At 32.6% G+C, this 26,077-nt stretch overlaps 1 protein-coding gene across 1 annotated transcript; it reads left to right on the forward strand.

Moving 5' to 3' along the window:
• Positions 1 to 1,279: 1,279 nt before the first annotated feature.
• On the forward strand, positions 1,280 to 3,233 carry LOC127256868 (2-methylpropanoate--CoA ligase CCL4-like). Its single transcript, XM_051283090.1, has one exon. The coding sequence runs from the start codon at positions 1,398 to 1,400 to the stop codon at positions 3,060 to 3,062; it is 1,665 nt and encodes a 554-aa protein (XP_051139047.1). The 5' UTR covers positions 1,280 to 1,397; the 3' UTR covers positions 3,063 to 3,233.
• Positions 3,234 to 26,077: the final 22,844 nt, after the last annotated feature.

The following is a 26,077-nucleotide window of genomic DNA, read 5'->3' on the forward strand; positions in this document are numbered from 1 at the left end:
TATATATATATTAATGTATACATAAATACATATATACACATAAATATATATATACATAAATTCAAGAAAAATTCTCGACAATATAACGTCATTTTTTTATGTCAAGTGCGTTTTCACAATCTCAAAACCCACTTCCATCTCCACCTTTTCATGTGGGACACGAGAATAAACTATTTTGAACATTGAGTATTGGTCAAGCACGATAAGACAGTGAAATCGCTTCAATAAATAGTACGCGGAAAGTTGTACCTACAATAGTAGACATTTATACCTATATAAGTTCAAAGTTGTACATACATAGGAATCAATTAGGACTTAAACCGTTTCAAGTCTTGTACTTGTACTTGAAAAATACCTAATTTTTAGCGGAAACACAGCTTTTTTTCTCGAGCTCGAGAAAACAGCTTGTGTTTCCATAAAACATATATATATATTTTGCTAGAATTTATTGTTTTCAGCGGAAATGCAATAAGTTTCAAGACTACATATTTGTGAATTTTTAGCTAGTAACATCATATTTTTTAAGAAGAAATATTATAATTATTAGTGGATTTAGTGACAAATTTCTCAATTATTCAATATAGTTTTTCGATGCACTACCAAAACAAATTGAAACACAAGAGAAGACTACAAAGAATTTAGGTTTAATATTTAATAAACGATAATAAAATATTTATAAAACATACAATGATGAACACTACACCACTAGGTGTACACAATTTGACCCTATTAACAAGACTTGCCGCATTCGTAATACATTTCACAATAATTGTTCAATAATTATCAACAATCATTTTTTCTATTTCCTTCGATTATTATCTTCGTTTTCTCTGTATATTTTTTACAAACACAAGATAATATGTATTCAACAAATTTAAAACTTTTAACATAAAAAACTTAAACTATCCTATTCAACAAACACGCAAAATTATTACCAACGCAAGAAAATACAATGGAGACATAAAACAAACAAACAATAAAAAACATTGTGATAATATTTGAAATATTTTCATCATAAATGACCAAACAAAACAACTAAAAGCAAACATAATTATCTTATTCATGTTCTATTTCTTTCAAATGTTAGGATTTGATTTGTTAGAATAGAGGGAATAGATGAGTTTTGAAATAAACTACTCGATCCAATTATGATTGTAACTTGTAAAACGTAAAATCTCTATTATTGCGGATGGGCAAAATCATGGGAAGCTTCGCAGCCGACACGCCATGGCCATTACCATCACAGCAACTTCTAACTGTATTGTATTTACTCCCTCCATATGCATACGTATTTACTCCCTCCATATTATGTACAATGAACAAAGGCAGGGAGAGGATTTAATTTAATCTAATATAATTTAATTAATCAGTCAGCAGCAGCAGCAGCAGCGCCATTGATGGAGGATCTGAAGCCATGCCCGGCGAATTCCTGCCCGCTAACCCCACTCAGCTTCCTGGAGAGGGCCGCCGTCGTCTACGCCGACTGCCCTTCCGTCGTCCACCACCGCAGAATCTACACGTGGTCGGAGACCCACGCCCGCTGCCTCAAAGTCGCCTCATCCCTCGCCTCCCTCCGATTCCCCGCCGGCGCCGTCGTGTCGGTGGTGGCGCCGAATATCCCCGCCATGTACGAGCTCCAGTTCGCGGTGCCAATGGCCGGCTGCGTTCTCAACAACATCAACACCCGACTCGACGCCAGGACCGTCGCCGTCATCCTCCGCCACAGCGACTGCAAGGCGGTGTTCGTCGACTCCCACCACCGCCGCCTCGTCGAGAAAGCCGCGTCGCTCCTCCCCACTCCCAGCCGTCCGATTCTCATCGTCATATCCGACGGCCAGGATGAGCCCGAGGAAAACGACGATCCGCCGTCACGAACCTACGAGGGAATGGTACGGACAGGAAACCCAGAGTTCGATTGGGTCCGGCCGAAGAGCGAATGGGATCCGATGACCCTTAATTACACGTCGGGGACCACTTCTTCTCCCAAGGGCGTCGTCCATTCTCATCGATCCATTTCCATTATTACCGTCGATTCTCTCCTCAATTGGTCGGTCCCTAAACAGCCTGTCTACCTCTGGACACTGCCGATGTTCCATTCCAACGGCTGGAGCTACACCTGGGGCATGGCAGCCGTCGGCGGGACCAATGTCTGTCTCAGAAAATTCACCGCCGGCGACCTCTACGCCGCTATTTATTCTAACAATGTCACTCACATGTGCGGGGCGCCGGTGATTCTGACGATGTTGGCGAATTGCGCCGTCGCGAGGCGGCTGAGGAGCCCGGTTCAGTTCATGACCGGCGGCGCTCCGCCGCCGCCGTCGGTGGTGCTACGGGCGGAGGAGTTGGGGTTTGTGGTGAGCCATGGGTATGGGTTGACGGAGGTCGCCGGAGTGGTGGTGTCGTGCGCCTGGAAATTGAGCTGGAATAGGTTTCCGGCGGCGGAGAGGGCGAGGATGAAGGCGCGGCAGGGGGTTAGGACGGTGGGCCTGACGGCGGCGGACGTGGTGGATCCGGTGACGGGGGAGAGTGTGAGGAGGGATGGGGTGGAGATGGGTGAGATCGTGCTCCGGGGAGGGTCTTTAATGCTTGGGTATCTGAAAAATCCGGCGGCGACGGCGGAGAGTTTGAGGGGCGGGTGGCTGTACACCGGCGACGTCGGGGTTATGCACCCCGACGGGTACATGGAAATTAAGGACAGGTCGAAGGACCTGATCATAAGCGGCGGGGAGAATGTGAGCAGCGTGGAGGTGGAATCTGTTCTGTACACGAATCCGGCGGTGAATGAGGCGGCGGTGGTGGCGCGGCCGGATGATTTCTGGGGGGAGACGCCGTGCGCATTCTTGAGCTTGAAGGAAGGGGTGAGGCGGGCGCCGCCGGAGAAGGAGGTGATAGAGTTTTGCAGGGCGAGGATGCCGCATTTCATGGTGCCCAAGACGGTGGTGTTCATGGCGGAGCTGCCCAAAACCGCCACCGGGAAGGTGCAGAAGTATGCTCTTCGGGACATCGCTAACAAAATGGGGGCGCTTGCCACGGCGGCGACGGCGACGGCGAGTCGGATTTGATTTAAAGACGGTAATATTGAATTTATTTAATTATTTTTTATGGGTAATTTCTGCTACACGAAATTCTTTATTAGTATTATTATTATAAGCTTACATACGGTGTTATTCCTGGTATAAATGTGAACCTACTCATGTACCATTTATTTTTCTTTTATTTTATTATTTTACATATGTTTTTGACAGTGTTATTGCAATTCACTATTTGATTTTTTAGCTATTTATATAGATATCTAGTTATGTTTTTGACACTGTTATATTTGTTCTTTTTAGCTATTTATATAGATGCTAGTATGTTACCGTGAAACCAGTGCTAGTGCTATCTATGCCTTATATTTATATTAAATTATATATTAATTTAATGTTTTTTATAAAAATGTTTATAGTTTTTTTTTTTATATATTTAATATATTATTCCAATTAAATTAATTTAAAAAATAAATTACATAATATTTTTAAAAATACAATAAATAATTAAAAAATATAGTATTGTTTATTTGCTTATTCCTTTTTGCCATTTTTTTCTTATCTTTTATGTATCACACCATGAATATTAGAATTGATTAGTAAAACTAAAAAAAATACTTAACAATAAGAATAATAAATCAATATAATACAATAGTTAACTTATGCATAAATAAATTTTAAATTTTAAATTTTAAAAATTAAACAAAAAATTTTATTGTTAGAATTTCACTATATATATATTGATAAAAAAAAAATGCAATCCCTTTGTAAAAATATGAAAAATAATAACAAATTATATTTGCAAATAAAATATGAAAAAAAAATACGATAAATTTTATAATGAATTTTTTTTAAAGATAAATAAAACAATTCACGGGTAGCCAGACCAAAGAACAAAATATACTATAATTAAATTGTATATAATAGTCCTTAGAAAATAGGTGTAAACACGCCTGCCAATTACCACTAAGTCAACTAACGAAGATAAAAAAATTAAGAAAAATTAAAATCAAGAAAATAAACCAAACAAATTTGTCACGTTTTATAAAATTATGATCAAACTACAAATATCCAATCACAAATCTCACTGTTAGATTGAAAGGGTAACGAATCATAAGCACTCTTTGAAAATTTCAGCTTAATTAGATGGTTAACGAAGCAAAAATAATTATTTTTTTGTATTCTTCTTATAATTTTTTTCTCCGGATTTCTATGTCAAATAATCAAAGAAATTATATAAGTATAAATTAAAAAAAATACAATTCTTTAAAGCAAAAAAAATTAAAATCGAAGAATTTATAGAATTAAAAATAAAATATATATATAGATAATGAAAATTTGATTTTATTCCCATTTTTGTTATTTATTATCTAATAAATCTTAATTTTATTGAATTATTTTTTATTTTAAAAAATTTTAATTAATTATCCGAAGTTCATATTTAAAAAACTAAAATAAAACTCAAAATTATGAGTACGTGAAAATTAAAGTCTCTAGTCAACTATATATATGATTTAGTATATAAAGTAATATAACATCAATCTTATTTTTGAAAAATAATGTGAAAAAATAAAAAATAAAAATATTTTAGTATTTAGTTGAGAGTTACTTAAAAAATAAAAAATAAAAAATTATTAAATGACAAATATAAAATTTACTAGTTGATAAGAGTATATTATTTAGAAACTCAATTTGTTTAAAATTCATGTGAGTTACTCCTAACTAGTTATATAGGGTTTATTTGTTTGTAATTTGGTATTTATTTGAAATGTAATGTTGATTTGAAATGTTGTTTAAATAATATTTAATATGATAATTTTGTAAAAAAAATAATAAATTTTTAATAAAAATTATGTATAATAAATAATATTGATTTTGATTTGAAATAAAACCGGATCAAATTCATACTAATTACACCATAATACACTGAAATGCGACTTTTTCCAATTTCCTATCTATTTCTAACTATTTGCTCCATTCACAATATTTAATGTATCTATTATTTTAATTATCTATAATGGTTATATTTATTCCATAATTTAGGAAATACTAAATTATAATATATAATGGTAAGTATAACATATATGTATAAAGATGTCTCCGAGTATTGTTAGATATAAATGATATATGTATGTATGTATGAAATCTAATACTTCCTAAGTCTCATAACAAAGTATCAATTTGCTTTTTGCGTTATTATACTTAATATTGAAAATATCTTTATATTTGTATAATTTTTTATACAAATGTTATTATAATAGTATTATAAGACACCAATAGAAGTATTTTTGTCATTTTCTCTTTATTCGTAATACGATTTGATATAATAATTAATATTCAAAGATCAATATGCAAAAAATAAATAGATATCTTGTTGTGGGACGGAGGGAGTATAATATATTTATATATGTTTAGTTATGTATTATGATGATATGATTCATGTGCAATAATAAATAGAGAGATAAGAATGAGATGGGGATATTGGAAAAGTGTGTGAGAGGAAATGAAATGCTCTGACATCCTGTGTTTCATTTCTATAATTTCAGTAGATATATATAGACTTTTCAGTCCAATAAAAAACATCAACGTCTCAGCCTACACAATGTCTACGAATTCAATGTATGTATTACCATAAGTAGCTATGTATTACATATGTGTATAGCACTTATCCTTAGATATTTTATACAAATAAATGTACCTCATTAAAACCTTATTACGAAAAAATTATGTGGAAAAAATCATAGTGAAGGAAAAAAAAGTACATCATTCTTGTATTAACGCGGTCTCCCTGTTTTGGACTTTATGTGATGTCTTTTAGTCGACGCATTCCAATTTCTTGCACCAATTTGTTGAATGTTGCAGTCGGTAGCGCCTTCGTGAATAAATTTGCAAAATTTTCAGACGATCGAATTTGTTGCACATTAATTTCACCACTTTTCTGAAGATCGTGAGTGAAAAGGAACTTCGGAGATATGTGCTTTGTATGATCGCCTTTAATATATCCCCATTTTAATTGAGATATACAAGTTGCATTATCTTCAAACAGTATTCTATGAGGTAATATATCATCAGAAATCAAGCCACAATTTTTCTGAATATGGTGGGTCATAGACCTCAACCAAACGCATTCACGAATGGCTTTGTGAATTGGTAAAACCTCAGCATGGTTTGAAGAAGTAATTGTTATTGTCTGTTTAGCATATCTCCAAGATATTGCGGTTCCACCACAAGTAAATAAATAGCCAGTTTGAGATTTTGATTTGTGTGTATCAGACAGATAACCAGCATCAGCATAACCAATTAATTTATTTCGAGATTCACTCAAATAGAATAGACCAAGGTCATGAGTCCCCTGAAGGTAACGAAAAATGTGCTTGATACCATTCCAATGGCGCTTTGTGGGGGATGCGCTAAACTTGACCAGTAGATTGACTGAAAAAATATATATCTGGCCTGGTACAATTTGCAAGGTACATTAATGCGCCAATAGCGCTGAGATATGGTACCTCAGGACCAAGTATTTCTTCATTTTCTTCTCTTGACCTAAATGGATCTTTACTGGGATCAAAAGATCTGACCACCATTGGTGTATTCTGAGAGTGAGATTTATCCATATAAAATTTTTTTAATAAGTTTTGGGTATATGTGGATTGATGGATAAATATTCCGTTGTTCACATGATCCACTTGTAATCCCAGAAAATATTTTGTCTTTCCAAAATCTTTGATCTCAAATTCTTTATTTAGGTATTCAACTGCAATTTGGATATCTTCTGGAGTTCCAATTAAATTGTAATCATCAATATATATTGCAATAATGACAAGATTTGATCCATTTTCCTTGATAAAGAAGCATGGGTATATTAGGTCATTAGTATAACCTTCTTTTAGTAAATAGTCACTGAGACGGTTATAACACATTCGCCTTGATTGTTTAAGTCCATACAATGACTTTTTCAATTTGATGGAATATGATTCCTTTAGGTTTAATTTGTATGCTTCAAGCATATTGAATCCCTCAGGAATTTTATATAAATATCAGTATCCAATGAGCTTTAAAGATGTCATAACTACGTCTAAACGACGCATCTCGAACTTTTCTCATACTGCTAGGCTCACAAGGTATCTAAATGTTATTCCATCAACAACTGGAGAATATGTTTCATCAAAGTCTACTCCAGGTCTCTGTGAGAATCCCTAAGCTACATGACGAGCTTTATATCTCAGAATTTCATTATGTTCATTTCTTTTGCGTACAAACACCAATTTGTATCCAACTGATTTTATACTATCTGGTGTTTGAACAATTGGTCCGAAGACCTCCCTTTTGTTTAATGAGTCAAGCTCTGATTGAATCGCATTTCCCATTTTAGCCAGTCATTTCTTTGCCGACATTCATATGAACCGATTTTGGCTCTGGATCCTCGTTTTCTTCCATTATATCAAGTGCTAAACTGTATGCGAATGTATTATTAATAATTGCCTCTTTATAGTTCCAATATTTTCTTGAAGTAACATAGTTAATTGAGTTTTCAATAATCTCATCATGTTTTTCAAGATCGTGCTCTTCTGGAGCAATTATTTCAGGTTTTACTTACTCATTAGATTGAGGTTTATCAATGTCATTCATGAGATTTTCATGATTATCATAATTTATTCTTCTTTTCTTTCGAGGATGTTTGTCTTTAGAACCGAGTGGTCTACCACACTTTAAGTGTGCCGCTGATTCATTAGCACTTGCAATTTGTCCATCAGGGACAATTATTTTAGCCGGAGCATTAGCAGCTTGAATATATGATCGAGTGATTTTACTCGATTCATTGAATGCATCCGGTATCTGATTTGCAATATTTTACAATTGTATAATGCGTTGAACTTCTAGTTCACACTTCTTTATACGAAGATAAAAAAAATTCAATGGGATTTTCCAATTAATATCGCTTTTCGATTCATTTCTGTCTCCCCCTAATGTTGGAAAATATGATTCATCAAAATGACAATCTGCATATCTTGCAGTGAATAAATCACCAGTCATAGGTCCAAGATATTTTATAATTGACGGCGATTCATATCAAACATAAATGCCCAATCTACGTTGATAACCCATTTTTGTACGTTTGAGGGGTGGAATAGGAACATAAACAGCACACCCAAAAATACGTAGATGAGATATATTTGGTTCGTGACCAAATACTAATTGCATAGGGGAATAGCTATGATAGTTTGTCGGCCTCATTCTTATGAGTGTTCCTGCATATAAGATTGCATACCCCCAAGTTGAAACGGGCAACATAGAACTCATCAGTAATGGTCTAAAAATCAATTGCAATCTTTTAATAAGTGATTATGCCAGTCCATTTTGTGTATGAACATGAGCAACTGGGTGCTCTACATTAATTCTGATTGACATGCAATAATCATCAAATGCTTTCGATGTATATTCAGCAGCATTATCCAGACATATAGTCTTAATTGGATTATCGGGAAATTGTGCCCGTAATTTAATAATTTGAGCAAACAATCTCAAAAAATGCCATATTGCGAGTAGATAATAAACAAACATGTGACCATTTAGTAGATGCATCAATAAACATCATAAAATATTTAAATGGCCTACACAGTAGGTCTATTGGTCCACATATATCTCCGTGTATTCTTTCCAAAAATATAGGTGATTCAATACCTACTTTAGCTGGCGATGGTCTGATTATCAATTTTCCCTGAGTGTAGGCAACACAGGTTAACTAATTTGAGTTTAACACTTTTTGACATTTTAATGAATGACCATACAAATTCTCAATTATTCGCCTCATCATTATACTTCCAGGATGCCCAAGACGATTATGCTATATTTGAAAATCGGTAGTCTTTTGATTTACCGTGAGATGTGTTTCAATAACACCTAATCTGGCATAAATAAACCAGCAGAGAGTGAGGGTAATCTCTCAATGATGCATTTCTTTTTATCAATGATATTGGTGGTCAATAAAAATTCACCATCGGTATCACTTATAGTTTCAATGTGATAACCATTTTTCTGAATGTCATGAAAGCTCAGTAAATTTCTTCGAGCTTTAGTGGCCAACAATGCATACTGTATCACAATTTTCGTCCCCGCGGGGAGAAATATAATGGCTTATCCAGAGTTTTCAATTAATTTTGCACTGCCACTTATTGTATTGACATTCATCTTTTCCCTTTTCAAATGGGAGAAATATTTTTCGTGTTTCAATATAGTAAGTGTCGTTGCACTGTCAATGAAACACATATTTGCATCATTTGATTGGCATCCATTTAACCTTTAAATATAAATAAACGCAGTATTAATAAAGGCAGGTATAAGTATTTCAAAATGCATTACAGAAAAGTAATATGCGATAATTTAAATATTACAAAATATAAAATGACATAGTATGTTTGGGGGTTTGCTGAATATACAACAAAATCCCCTATATCAAGATGCGTTGTGTCGTAATCCAGAAGATCATTATCAGGGTTGTCATCATTATCAACGTGATTAGTCTCGATCTCTTTCCCCTTTTTTCTGTAGTGAGGCTTGATAAAGATCGGCTAGGTGTTTCGTTGTTCTGCAGGTATTGGCCCAATGGCCTTCAATGTCACACCAATTATAAATGCCGATTTGCCTCTTTCCCTGTTTAGCCTTTTCGGCTATATCCCCATACTAGGGTTTACTTTGCTTCTTGTTAATGTCAAAACCACGGTGATTGTATAGGGTATATCGACCGTGTTGAGTCTCACGACTGCAACTACGTCCACGGCCTCTATCACGTCCTCAGCCTCGTTTAGAAAATGTCACGTTCGCTTCAGGGAACGGATTGGAACTAGTGGGCCGGGACTGATGATTTTTCATCAGTAACTCATTATTTTGTTTAGCTAATAAAAGACATGCTATTAGCTGTGAGTATTTTTGAAATTTTTTTTTCACGATACTGCTGTTGCAGCACAACATTAGAAGCATGAAAGGTAGAGATAGTTTTCTCCAATTTATCATTCTCGGTAACAATTTCTCCGCAGAGTTTCAACTGAGATGTAATCTGATGGATAGCAGAGTTGTACTCTATAATAGTTTTAAAATCCTGCAATCGCAGGTTAAGCCAATCATGTCGGGCTTTCGGGAGAACGATATATTTCTAGTGCCCAAATCTCTCCCTTAATTCATTCCACAAATCAAGTGGATCTTTCACCGTAAAAAATTCAGACTGTAAAGGAATGTCCAGATGGTGACGAATGAAAATAATAGCCTTAGCCCGATCTTGGCTTGTAGCTAAATTTTCACTGGCAATTGTATGAATAAGGCCCATAGAAACCAGATGCATTTCTACATTCAGGGACCAAGTCAGAAAATTATTGCCGGTGAGAGACAAAGATTTAAAAGAAAATTTTGCAAGATTTTCCATAGTTTAGAAAATAGATAATGTAGATAGTATAAAAACTTACCAAAAATAAAACAGATAAGAGCCTTTGTGTTGATAACGTATTATATAATAATAATAATAATAATATATAATGGTAAGTATAACATATATGTATAAAGATGTCTGCGAGTGTTGTTAGATATAAATGATATATGTATGTATGTATGAAATCTAATCTAATTTATTTATATATGTTTAGTTATGTATTATGATGATGTGACTCATGTGCAATAATAGATAGAGAGATAAGAATGAGATGAGGAAGATAGGAAAAGTGTGTGAGAGGAAATGAAATGCTCTGACTTCGTGTGTTTCATTTCTATGATTTCAGTAGATATATATAGACTTTTCAGTCCAATAAAAAACATCCACATGCACAATGTTAATGAATTCAATGTGTGTATTACCATAAGTAGTTACGTATTACTTATGTGTATAACAATAATGATTTTGTTCACACTTTATTCTTTATTGACACCATTTTTAATAGATGTGTTTCTTTAGTTTCAAATTTTAATTTTTTACTATTTAGTTTATGCGTTTTTCAAAAAAGTTATATAATATATATTTTTAAAAAATATTTCATCATATATTATTTTAATATCAAATTCAAATTAAACTATTTCTCAAACCAATCAAAAGAAACACTTTATTTTTTTAAAAAAAAATAAATATTTAAGATAAAATATTATTTTTTATATTATCAATATAGTTTCTCATACTTCACATAAGTCATACTCTTTGTGTAGATCGATATAGGTGAATAAATTATCAATAAAGTATATGATATAATATTGTTTATATATTGTTTATGTGATTTTTTTTTATATAAAATTGTGTTTTTTTTTTGTGTAAATTAATGTAGGTGAATAGATTAACAATAAAATATATGATATGTACTGTTTATATATTATTTATATGATATTTCTTTTATGACGTCTTGTTTTTTGTGTAAGTTTATATAGGTGAATAAGTTATCAATAAAGTGTATGATGTGCGTCGTTTATATATTATTTATGTGATATATTTTTTTATAAAGTCGTGCTTTTTGCTTTTTTTGTAGAATGATGTAGGTGAATAGATTAGCAACAAAGTATATTTTGTGCTATTTTTATATTATTTATGTGTAGATTTTTGTATAAAGTCGTTCTTTTTGTGTAGATTGATGTAGGTGAATAAATTAGCAATAAAATATATGGTGTGTGTTGTTAATATATTACTCATGTAATATTTTTTGTATGAAATCGTATTTTTTGTGTAGATTAATGTAGGTGGTATTGTTCATTTCTAGAATTATACTTTTTTAATAAATAAAAATAATGTATTCAAAATTCGTAATAAAGTTGATACAAAATGTTTTTTTGCATGAAAATTAGGGTTTTGTTACAAATTTTGACCGCTACAAAAAGTAAATTTTTTTGTAGTGATTGGTCATATTTAATAAATCATATATTTCTTATTATTGTTTAAGAAAGAAAAATAGAGAAAAAAAAAACAAAAAACAAACAAAACAATAGAGGAGAAGAATAAGGATGGAGATGAGAAAACTAAAACTACAATTTTACCCCTCACTGTTATAAATTAACTTTTAATCCAATAGATTATAATTAAACAACATTGTGCTGATTAATTGTAATCAATGCTGTAACATGATTAAATCATGATATTTCTTTACTTTGATTTTAGTGTTGTTTAAATATTTTTTAATATAATATTTTATAAGGATATATATATATATATATATTTAAAAATTGTAAGGGTTGTATCAAATATTTGAGAAGAAAACATGAAAGTGAAGGTAGAAATTTGGTAAGAAGCAGAACAAACGGAGAAAATGAATTGTTTCTGCATTGCAGGAACAAAGGTGTAGAATAAAAAAAATTAAACGAACAAGATTGTTGTGAATTTTAATTTATGTTTGAAATATAAATAGTAAAAATTTTAAATTTGATTAATTGTTCGATGTGATATAAATATGTATTCGTATGATATTTTGAATATAAAATTTATTTTTGATATAATAAGAAATAAAAAAATAATAATAATTTACTATTTTAGGGAGAAATAAAATTAATGAATAATACTCCCTCCGTCCCAAGTCGATGGGCATTTTAGAATTTTGTAATAAATTAAAAAATAATAGTATTTTATTAATTAGTTGAAGCGTGTAAGAGTTTTTTTGACATTTTTGCCTTTTGATTTTATGTATAAAGTAATTGTATTTGTAATGATATATTTGTAATTTAAGTAAAAGTTAAGGATAGTTAAGTATTAAAGGTAAATTATATAACACCACCTTGTGTTTTAATAAAAATGCATAAAACAACTCGTGTTTTATTTATTGCATGAAATCCCCTTGTGTTATATTAAATTTTGCACAAAACACCATCTTCATCCAATACTAATATTTTAGTGTAAAAACAGATATAGTTAATGTATAATTATTTTTTCTAAAATAGCTACATTGAAGATTATCTTTGTACTATTATTCCTGATCAAAATGATTGTATAATCCACGATATCCACAAGGTTCTGAGTTTCTTGCATGGGAAAATCTTCCTGTTTTTCTTCCCCATCCTCTTGAATTTTCATATCTTCATCGATCTTGTATGTATCTTCTTCGACATTGTATGTATCATCCACTTCGTTGAGCTCCTCTTCCTCTTTGATGGTAATGAGACGTGTTTATCCCAAGTGATTTGGAACTTATACACTTACGATTGAAATGCATTTTCAATTGATTCCTCATTATGCTGAGCAATTCTTCAATAATAAAGACCTTTAATGATCCAAATGTTTTCATTTCATTCACATTGGATGTGATTTTTGTATAGTAATCTTAAATACTTTTAGCACCACACATATTTAATTCTCAAGCTATCTTCTAAGGATGTGGAGATAAATATTTCTTACACTGAGATTCCCTTAAAATTTCTTTTATAAGATATCTGAAACATCCTTGACACGATCGGCTTTCATGATTTTTGAAAAAAAAATAATTTGCACTAAATCCCTATTGCATAAGAGAAAGTGCCTTTGCATTTTTTTTTCCCTTGAACGCCTTTAATTGCTCAATGATGAGATCTTCTCATTTTCATACTTTGTATATCATTTCTCGACATATTCCCAAATGTAATAAAACTTAAACATAGTTCTCATTTTTACGTATTAGTGGTCATAATGGTCTCCGGAGAACATCAAAATCTATGAACTATCACTCATGATTCCCTGTAACATACACTACAAAAAAATAGTATATTAGTAACGGAATTCAATCTCTAAAGTTCACGTAATTAACGCAATTCCCTATCTAATTCCATCTCTAATATCATTAGTAACGGAAAAACCTTATTACAAAATTGATATTTTCTTGTTGTGATAATGGCAACTAAGTGGCTTTGATACAACTTGTTGAATTTTTTGAAATTGATTGGGAGAATATTTGAGGAGGAAAATACACCTATATATTTTCTTACGTTAATACCTACTTCATAACATATGAGTTATCTATTTAAATCGAAAATATCTACCAATATTTAACCATATTAAATATAATTCTTCAACTCCCAACATCAATTCTCAATTCTATATAAGACGTTACGTTAAGCACATTAACTCAATGACTGATTGTACTCATAACATAGCTACTTGAGTTTCTTTGGAAAAATTGGGGCCCCACAGTAGAACACTCCTATTGATCTGACATTGGCATGTTTGGTGTTAATTTTTTACACAACTTTCTTCCAATTTGGCCTTACAAAATATGTTCTAACCCTTGTGCCCGAAACAATGTCAACTTCATTTTTGGCATGGTTAAGTGTTTGAACCACTCGAACGATCCTTGCTCTCTTGTGACCCAATAAAAGTAAGCATTAGTTGTCCTGAGAGGTTTATTTCGTTCATGGGAAGACTTGTTGAGTTTGGACAATTGAAAGAGCTTATACAATGGTCCGAGAACTTGTTGAAATCCAAAATGGAAAAATACAAAATATTCATAAATACTCGAACGAAGAATGTACATTATTTGAACAACTTAAACTAACTAATAAAGTAAAAAATGAACTCATTCTAATGATGTCTCATATGTGCCAACTAAATGAAAACAAAAGCTGGAAATGAGGAAAGATAAATCATAAATTAACATATATGAACACATGAGTAAAGTGAAATTGATAACTTACTTTTTTAACCTTCTGAATACGTTGGTTAGCTCTTTTATGAATGTTATTTTTGGAGGACGAATTGAATATTTTCATTCCAAAAATATAATATATATGTCTACAAATAAGGACAATATATACAATATCAACATATCCACAAATATACAATAATAGATATATATACTAACATCCCCCCTCAAACTTAAGGTGGTGCCGTAGACATCAACTTGAGTTTGCGGAAGAGAATATGAAAATGATCCGGAAGAAGAGACTTGGTGAAAAGATCCGTCGGTTGATCTTCAGAGGGGATCGGACGTAGCAGAACGGTCTTGGCAACCACGTGTTGCCTCACAAAATGACAATCAATCTCAATGTGTTTTGTACGCTCGTGGAAGACATCATTGTGCACAATCTGTATGGCACTCTGACTATCACAAAGAAGATAAGTAGATGGGGACTGGGGGCACCAAGATCAGACAGTAACCGCCGAAGCCACAGAAGTTCGGATGTAGAATCAACAAGTGTGCAATACTCAAACTCAGCACTAGAGTTAGAAACGACTTTATGCTTTTCACTGCGGCAAGAAATTAGATAATCACCAAGAAGAAACAAAAACCAATAGTAGATCAACGATCAGTAGGATCACCTTCCCAATCTGCATTAGAGTAAACCGCTATGAAAAGGGATAAGTGAGCCGAGAAATGTAGACCATGAAGAAGCGTACCCTTAACATAGCAAAGAAAATGAAGCACTGCAGAATAATGTCTAGTCCGCGGAGCAGCCATAATTTGACTAACAGTATGGACGACATGGGCTATATCAGGTTGAGAGAATGCGAGATAAATCAAAGATCCAACAAGCTGATGATAAAGAGTCGGATCGTCAAACAGAGAGCCATCTTGAGGGGTAAGACGACTATTCACCTCAAGAGGTGTGGAAGTGATATTGCTATTAGTCAGACAGGCACGAGAGATAAGATCAGATGTGTATTTGGTCTGAGACAAGAAGAAACTATCCAGAGTGTCAGAAATCTCAAGTCCCAAAAAATAGCGAAGATAACCAAAACACTTCATCTCAAAGTGCTGACAAAGTTAGGCCTGCAAATCAGAAATAACAAAGATGTCATCCCTAGTGAAAATTATGTCATCAACGTACAACAATAAAATAATAGTCACAGACGAGCTCCGACGAATAAAGAGAGCTGAGTCATGAGCACTAGAAGAAAAAACATATTGAGTAAGGGAAAATATGAATTTGGCAAACCAAGCGCGAGGTGCCTGTTTTAATCCATAGAGAGCCCAATTCAATATACATACCTTTCTGAAAGTCTCAATACCTGGAGGAAGACTCATGTAGACATCTTCAGTCAAATCACCATTCAAGAAAACATCTTTTACATCTAGCTGGAAAAGTGACCACCGACGAACAACAACAATCGCAAGTAAACATCGAATAGTGGTAAGTCGAGCGATTGGAGCAAAAGTTTCTTCATAATCAATACCATACTCCTGAGAGTAGCCATTCACTACAATATGAGGTTTGTAGCACTCAATCGAACCGTCTGAGTGAGTCTTAATCTTGTAGACTCATTTGCACCCAATAGGACGCTTGCCCGCCAGAAGAGTCACAAGATCCCAAGTGCCTGTCTTCTCAAGAACCTGTAGTTCCTCTTACATAGATTTCCGCCACAAAAGGTCATTTTTCGCCTCCCAAAAAGAGTTGGGTTCATGGTGAGACAATATGGAAAAATAGCAATGAAAATCAAGAAGGTGAACGGGTGGCTGAATTACACGAGTGGAACAGTGGATAGTGGAAGCAGGGACACCGGGATAAGGCTTAGACACCAATTCAGGAGATACAGACGGATCCGTTGAAGGATATGAGGACGGCGGGACTATGTCGAAATCAGTAGGTGTGAGCTCAGGACTTGCAAAAGTCGGAAAAAATATAGAGAGATCATGGGTGAGTAATTGAGAGGAAGAGTGGGGATGAAACATTAAATTTGAACACCGAGGAGAACATCTGATGATCCCAGAATATGACATGACGAAAGATATGAAAACACTTAGACATGGGATCCCAACATCGATAACCCTTATGCTCCACCCCATAACCCAATAAGCAACAAAAACGAGCCTGTGATTCAAGCTTGTTTTGTTCGTGAGGTGGATGAAAGACAAAACAAACACAACCAAATGGACGAATAAGAAAGTAATCGGGGCACTGACCAAAGAGCTTTTTAAAAGAAGTGACACCATTAAGAACTGAGGAAGGTAACCTATTTATGGTGTAGATAGAAGTGAGAGCGGCTTCTCCCCATAAGCGATCAGGACATGAGAAGGATAAGAGGAGCGCACGAACTGTATCAGGTATATGATGATGCTTACGCTCTGCCTGAACATTTTGTTGGGATATGTACGGACAAGACTGTTGAATGGAAGTTACTTGAGCAAAAAGAAAATTAAGAAACACATAGTCATTATACTATCGTGCATTATCAGTACACAATGTTTTAATAATAATAATAAAAAAAAAACTGAGTATGTATCATTTTGGAAAATATGATATAGATAGACGCAAATTTAGAACATTATTTCATAAATTAGATCCATGTAAAATGAGAAAAGTCATCAACAAAAATCACAAAATATTTATACCAATTCATAGATCCCACCGGTGAAGGCCCCCAAATATCCAAAAGTACTAAAGAAAAAGGTTTGTCTGCAACAGATAAATTTTGAGAAAAGGGAAGAGTAGACTATTTTCCAGGTTACAGTGCATACAATCAAACGACTCCAGACGTATAGGACTTAAGACACCTTTAGTGACGAGAGACCGAAGTTTGTTGATAGACGTATGTCCTAATCGAAGATGCAACTGATAACTAGAAAGAAAAGAGGAAACCTCAGCTGAAACGGGTGGAAGAGGGGGAATCTGAAGGTGACTGAGCTTAAATAGTCAACTCATTTTGCGCCCTGATCCAACAAGTTGACCCATCTGGGAGTCCTGAACCTGTATATCAGAATATGAAAAAGTAAATCCCTGCTCAACTAACTGACCAACTGAATCAAGGTTTAAGGCTAATTGAGGGATGCAACAAATGTCTGTAAGAGATAAAGACTAGCTAAAGATATCACCAGTGTGGATTATACGCATATGTGAGCCATTAGCAGTATGTATAGGAGGTAAGGACATAATAGGAGTATGAGAATGCATAAGTTTGAGATTAGAAATCATATGATTACAACATGCAGAATCTAGATACCACCGGGTATTACCTGTTGATGATGCATGAGAATTAGAATTGACAGAAAGAACTTGATTCAACAGTTTATAAGGGTGTGTTTGTTTGTGGGTTTTAGGTTTCGAGTTTGAATTTTTTAAGTTTTAAATAGTATAAAGTTGAATTTGAATAGTTGTTTGATTCGATGTAAATAGAGGTTGATGTGATATTTTGAATGTAAAATAAATTTATAGTATAATATATATATTAAAAAAATAATTATTTGATATGATATTTTTGGAAAAAATAATATTTGAATAGTAAAAACTTATGGTAAAACTCACAAAAGAACACAATCTAAATGTCATGAACAGTGGGAGGTGAAGCCATAGCAGACTGCAGGACAGATGTGGCGGAAGCTATAGCAGATGAAGGGGTAAGCTCCATAATAAAACATCTCTCCAAAATAATTCTCTACTACACCTGTGAGATAATTTCTTCACTCTAAATTCCCAATCATGGTTCGCCGGATCGGCCGAGTCTGGTTCGTCGGATCTAGGACCGTTCCGGTTCATAAAAAATATCCGTTATTTTGACAAAATTCTTCCATCCATTCATATCTTATCTAAAATTGATTTTAAATCTTATTCTTACCCTTTTTTCTACTTTTTATTCATATAATTCGTACCAATTCATCTTAATTCGACCAGATTGGAGAAGAAAACATTTACCTGGAGAACGAGGTGTTTTGGTTGGGTATCGCGGTGCTGGGAAAGTGGATTTTGGAATCGTCAGTGTTGAGAAAGAATTGGCGAAGAAATTTCGCTGCTCCGTCGCTCGCCGCTGCGTCTGTGCTGAAGAAAAGAACCGTCGTTCTGTGCGGTGAAGAAGAATCTTGGGGAAGAAGAAGTTGGGAGGAAAGAGGGTAAATTTAATTATCATATTACTTTAATTAATTTAAATATTTATAAATATGTATAAAATTAATTATTTTACTTATTTTTGGATTGAAATTAATTTTGAATTATTTTGATTAATTTGTTTATTTAATTGATAGGTTTAATTATTTTAGATCTAATTATTTAGAATAATTTGTTTAATTAATTGATAAATTCAGTTTTATTATTTTGGATTGTATTTAATTTTTATTTAATCTATATAAATTGAGTTCATTAAAATTAATATTTTAGAATAACTTATAACGTTATTATTTAAAATTAATATTATTTTAGACAAAATTTGTATTAATTGTAAACTTATTGTAAAAAATTAATATTTTAACTAGATTTTTTATATAAACAAATTAGTTATCTAGTTAAATTTTTGTATAAGTTTGATTTATTAATAAACTAATATATATAATGTGTCTAGTTAATTAATGAATTACTATTTATAAATATTTTAACAATTGTATTATTCAATTACAGAGTTTGTGTAAAATGGCACCACACAGAGATATTGGTTGGGATCATGCTACTCCTATCAGCAACGATAGAAAACAAGCAAAATGCAATTATTGTTGTAAAATTGTTCACGGCGGAATTACTAGGATGAAACAACATATAGCACATGTTACAGATCAAGTTGAAGCATGCACGAAAGCTCCAAAAGAAATAAGAGAGTTATTAAAAGAACACTTGATCCAAAGAAAAAGTATGCGAGCAACACATAAAAAAAAAAGTTAAAAGCATTGCACAATTCCATTCGTTTGGAAGATGATTCTGATGAGGAAGAAGATGAAGTTTTTGAAATAAATGAAGATGAGATAGATGCTCTTGAAAGAAAACACTTAAAAAGAGCAATGGCTGAAAGTAGAAATATGGAATTTATGGAGCAACAGCGTAGACATTCTGTATCCGGAGATCTACCAAGCTTGAATTTTAAAGCCGGTATATTTATTGAATTTATAAAATATATTTAAATATTAGTATATATATTTTTTAGATAACAACCATACATGATCATATGTTTTTTTTATCTTTGTAGGAGGAGGAAGCAGCTCGAATACAAAATGAAGTAAAAGAAATTTTTTCGAAAGTTCTATGAAAAAGACAGAAGGTTTGCATAAAAAAAAAAAACTTGATCCATACATGTTTCAATCGAAGAATAAGTCTTTGAAAAATATGTTTTCAAAAGATAATGCAAAAAAAGTGGGTGGAGCAATTTCGAAATTTTTTTATTTTAATGCAATACCATTTCACGCTGTCAATAGTGGTCTTTACTACCAAACGATGATTGAAACGATTGCATCAGTTGGACCTGGAGTTAAAGGACCTACTGGTAAGCAAATTGGTGGTGAATATTTAAACGAGGAGATGCAAGAAGTTGTACAGTATGTTGATTCTTTAAAGCATAAATGGAAAACATACGGATGTACAATTATGTGTGATGGTTGGAGTAGTCGTACAAAACATCCAATCATAAAGTTTATGGTGTACTGTGATAGAGATATGATATATCACAGTTCCGTTGATTGTACAAATAAGGCAAAGACTGCAGACTTTGTCTCCATCCAAATGGATAAGGTGGTGGAATCAGTAGGGGTTGACAATATTGTACAAATTGTAACTGATAGTGAAGCTAGTATGAAGACGGCTGGGAAAAAACTGATGAGAAAAAGAAAGCACATTTTTTGGTCTTTATGCGCTACGCATTGCATTGATTTGATGTTAGAAGACATCGGAGATATATTGTCAGTGAAAGATACGATAAAAGAAGCCAGAAGAATTACAGGATTTATATACAATAGTGATAAAGTGGTCAATTTGATGAAAACATATATGAATGGTCGAGATCTGTTGCGACCAGGCATAACAAGATTTGCAACCGAGTTTGTTGCAACGGAAAGTCTTATAAGATATGCAACCGATTTGAAAAGAATGTGTACTTCTAGAAATGGGTTGAATACAATAATACCTCGAGGAGAAGACATGAAGCCGGAGATATATCAGACTTGATTTTGAATGAAAGATTTTGGAAACGGATATGCCGAGTTTGTGGGGTCATGGAACCTTAGTGAAGGTTTTAAAAGTAGTTGATCAAGATAAAAAACTTACACTACCTATCATTTATGAGGCAATTGATAGGGCAAAAATGGCAATAAAAACCGCGGTGAAAGATTTTCAACAATATTGGGATATCATCGATGAAAGATGGTATAATCAATTGCATCAAGATTTGCATATAGCAGGTAATTATTGTTGTTACAGTTTTATTTTTATACTGTGCTAATCGTTTGTTTTATTTTTTAATTTTATATACATTTCATGCAGCTTATTTTTTAAATCCTGGTCTTCAATCTCCGAAACTTGTGAATTTGATTCATCGGAGGTTCGAAAAGAAGTAAAAGAAGTTATCAAAAGACTCGAGCTAGATTTGGATATACAAGTAAAGGCTATGAATGAGGTAAATTGTGTGAAATTTATAAATAATATATATATTTCTAATAATTTTACCATTATATTGTTTATAGATAAACACATTTGTTAACAAAATTGAAGAGTTTGGAAGTGCACTTGCTATTAGAGTTGTATCTACATCTTTATCAGGTATGTATTATCAAATTTATCATTTAATTATATTTTTAAACATACATGTTATAAAATGTTTCATTATTAATAATTTTTTATTTATTTTTAATAGCTGACTGGTGGAATATGTACGGTGATGAAGCCCCTAATTTAAGAAAAATTGCATTAAAAGTTTTGAGTCAAACTTACACATCATTGGATTGTGAGCGGAATTGGAGTACGTGGGCTTTGATCCATACTAAACTTCGGAATAGATTAGCTATTGAGAAACTGCATAAGCTAGTCTACGTCCACTACAACATGCGTCTTCGGGTAAAACATTTTATGCAAAGGACAAACACAGACGATTTTTATGACCCAATTGATTTGAATCATATTTTTTATGAAAATGATATTTTAGATGAATGGGTCAGAGAAAATGAATCTCCATTTATTCGTGATGGTGATTTGAATTGGTTGGATGAGGCTATTGAAGAGAGTGGAGATGAAGGTCAAAGTGAGCATAATGATCATGACAACGATATGTTTTTATCTCAATTTATAGCTGATGGAAAAAAGAAGGCGAAAGAGAAAAATCAGAAAACAAAAATACGGCCAAGAAAAAAAACGTAATCATATTGGAATCTCTATCTTCATCAACTAATGGTGAAAATAAGAATAATAACAATGATGATGATGATGATGATGATGATGGTGGTGGTGGTGGTGGTGGTAGTGGTGATGGTGGTGGTGGTAGTGGGAGCTACAGGGATAGCCGATATTCAAGTGATATGGGATGGGCTTAACGAAATGCAAATTATTATGCTACCCAAAGCACTGATCATGGATATCGTCCTGGTATAGAAGCTCAAAGAGATTTTCTAAATAGTTTAACAGAATTTTCAAGTGAAGCCGATGCTTTAAATTTTTCAGATACTAGGAGATATTCTGGAGTTCACAAACATATGCGAGACTTGAATATAGGTTATTCCTATGGAGATTCTTCTCACAGCTCAAGTAATAGATTGGGGAGACAGGAGTGGGACCAACCAAATGCATATTATAATCCCTATTACTCAGGATACGGTTTATCTAATTTACCCAGACATCTTCAGGATTCAGTCAATCTTCCTATATTTGGATCCAACCAACCAGTTGGAACATATTACGGAGGGATTACATCTGGTTCGGGTAGTATTGATGATCGTAGACAAAATTATGGTTCATCAAGAAGAAGCAATGATAATAGAGAATATCGAGGTTTTAATGTATATAGAAGAGGTTCATTTAGAGAAAATCAATATGGTTCGAATATCTCCCGTTATCCATGCAATATGAATCCAGAACAAGAATATTCATACTATAATCGATCGGCAGATGAAAATGATTTTGAGCTTCCACGACATTCCACATGGTATTGAATGGTAAGTATAAATATTTAGTATAAACATAGTTTGAACATTTTATAAAATTTTATTGGTATTTTTTTCTAATTATTTTTATTTATATGCAACACAGATGATAAAAGATGAAATCTTGACATTGATGGACACAAGGTACATCATTTTGTTATTAAAATAAATTTATTAGTATAATGACAATATACAAAACATAAAATTTAGCATTTTCATTTATATATATATGCGCTAATTGAGTTGAAATATTATTTATTTTAAATTTTAATCTACTATAAATTATAATATATTTTTTCAATAATATATATTTTTAAATTAATTATATTTATAATTTGATGTATTTTAATTATTTTTAAAATATATATATATATAAACTTTATATAAAAAAATCATATACGCCGATATTTGACTGATCCGCGATCCATATGCCGCGACGTATCTGGAACGATAAAGGCCGATCCGCAACGGGGAACCATGTTCCCAATTACTCAAAATTTCCCAAATCCTCTCATTTGCTGCGTAGACTGTTTCGTGCTTCAAATACTCAATTCCCCCAATTTTCCAAATCGTCTACGACTGCTGCTGCGTGGTTTCTTTCTTTCGTTCTTTTTAAATATGCTACAACACCAATGAAGATGCGGTCGAAGGGCCCGCGGGCGGGCAGAAGCGCTGGACAGCGGAGCGTCGGTGACGATTAGCAGGCGGCGAACTAATGCAGACGGTGGACTGGCAGACCACCGGGAGAAGGACTCGCGCGCCGCGATAGCGACAAAAAAATCTGGGCACCGGCTGTTCCTGACGAGGCGGAGACGACGGCGGTGGCGGTGAACAGAAGACCGCTGCGGAGGAACAAAAAGAAATCTACTTTTGCTATGATATTACGTTATTTTTGATGGAAGAATTGAATATTTTTATTCCAAAAATACAATATATATATGTCTACAAATAAAGAGAATATAGACCATATCAATCTATCCACAAATATACAATAATAGATATATATACTAATTAACAATGAAGCCTGCTGAACTTATAATTGAACTCTGAATATTTTTCTTTATAATCTTTGATTTATTTATTCATCTTCTCTTTAACAGTGCCAAAATGATAAAGATTTTAAATAGTTATTCCAAACAAATAAATAAACTAGATAAAGAAAAAAAAATAAAAAATTGATCTTCACTTATTAATCAAATATCAAGTTATAAACCACTCTTTTGTTGTTCTTGCTCTTCAATAGTTCTTATACAAAACATAGTATAACACAACCATGATATGTATTACTCAAAATACAATGACATGCATACATACACACAATGAACACAAGACAATAAAGTCCAAATCACTTTATAATTTCCACTATGTTCATATAATTCTTTCTTTTCATTACAATACTCAATAAATGTATCATCATTATTCTTATCTTCTTCACCACTTTCATCATCAATTTCAATAGTACAGAAGAGGAAGAACAACGTATGTAAGGATAAGGGAAAAAAAAAAAAAAAAAAAAAAAAGGAAGAAAGAAGGAAAAATTTGACCGTGCAATTTCAAAATTATAATTTTTATAATTCATTTTTTTAAGGGTTACTCATTTTAAAATAAATATGTACATTATTAACAAAAGTAATCTAATTAATATTTTAAAATTCAACTTAGTTCAACTAACTTTATTAACTCCGATGTATCATATTATATTTCACTTGAATGCAGTTGATATAATTCTTGAATTATTATATTAGTTAAACTATAACATCAAATTTGGAAAATTTTATTTTAATCAGAATTCAAATTATTGTGCTAATGTTGATTTTCAACCCGTCTGTCGATTTATATTTTTAAATATTTTTATTTAACAATGTATTAATATAAATATTATAAAATATAAGATTTTTATAATCACAATATAGTATTCTAATATATGAAAATGTTTGGAAGCTGACGTGACAGTTTGAAAATTATATTTGTCAATTGAATAAGTAGCCCATTTGAATAACCAAATAATTCATCTTATTGTTTGTTTACGAGCTTATAAGTATATCTTGTTTCATTTAAATAATATAATTGTTAATATGGTGAAGAAACTAAAGTTGATACATGACAATGAAATAATTAACTAGATTTGAAAATACACAATATAATTGTAAGTCACAATGATATACTAGTAGGGTTATATCTATTGTGCTCATTAAGTTGAGATGATTATCAAAATTGATAATTAATTATATAAGAATAACTTACACAAAATTAATAATTCATTTTGTTGATTGCAATATAAATTTAGCATCTTAATGATTGTACTGATCCGACTAAATAATATCACAATTAAATTTTAATATATTATTATAGATTAAAAACAAAAAATTATAATATAAATTATATAAGTTATAAAAAGATTACGAAGAATATTTTAGGTAAGAAAAAACTAATTATACCATACAATCAAATAAAATAAATACAATTAGGGCCAACTTAAATATTATATTAATTATATAATCTATTAAAAATAATCCTATATATTATAATCATATCATTAAAAATAAAATTGTATTTGTTGTTGCCGATTTTCAACAATAAAAAATAAAATTTAAAAATAGAAATTATATTCGAATTTGATAAAATAAATGCCTAAGATTAAGAATGTCTAGACACTGTACGATACATAAATAAACTACAAAAATAAATACTACAGACTGAAAAAGTAAATGGTGATCCCAAAAACAATTCACTGAATTTGATGTCGATTGAAGATGCCTTCTTTAGGTCGTAAAAAGCCCTTTTTAAAACCTATGTCAACCGCCACGATCAGGTCGTCCCTTCATAGCCGCTCACCGGTTGTAACCTCTCTCAACTGTTTTAGAACAACTTTTCATCCGACTTGCACATCTGGTGCTTCGTCTCCTCCTCTTACCCGCCTTCCATTTGTCCGACCTCCATATCAGCCCCTTTTTCGCCCGACTTCATCTTATCCGACTTCGTATAGGCCATCTCATCTTTTTTCGGCCGACTTCGTATAGGCCGTCTCATCATTCTTTGCCCGACTTCGTTTTGTCCGACTTCCGTGGTGACAATCTCATCATTCTTCGCCCGACTTCAGTTTGTCCTGTTTCCACCGCTCAATTGATTCACAATTTCTCCTGATCCGGACCCATAAAAAACTCTACTACCATAATCAGACCCATTGGACTATACGTTAATCCAATTTATAAGCCCATTCTCAGAAACCATATACATTGGTTTTTTCACTCAACAATATTATTTATATTATTATTAGTTTAGGTCCAACTTCACTTACTGTTTTGATAATTT

This window comes from Andrographis paniculata, unplaced genomic scaffold, assembly GCF_009805555.1.
Source record: "Andrographis paniculata isolate CXL003 unplaced genomic scaffold, ASM980555v1 Contig57END, whole genome shotgun sequence".
NCBI lineage: Eukaryota > Viridiplantae > Streptophyta > Magnoliopsida > Lamiales > Acanthaceae > Andrographis > Andrographis paniculata.

What these genes read in the sequence shown, in the direction of transcription:
- LOC127256868 (XM_051283090.1), top strand. Translation starts at nt 1,398, where the DNA reads ATGGAGGATCTGAAGCCATGCCCGGCGAATTCCTGCCCGCTAACCCCA.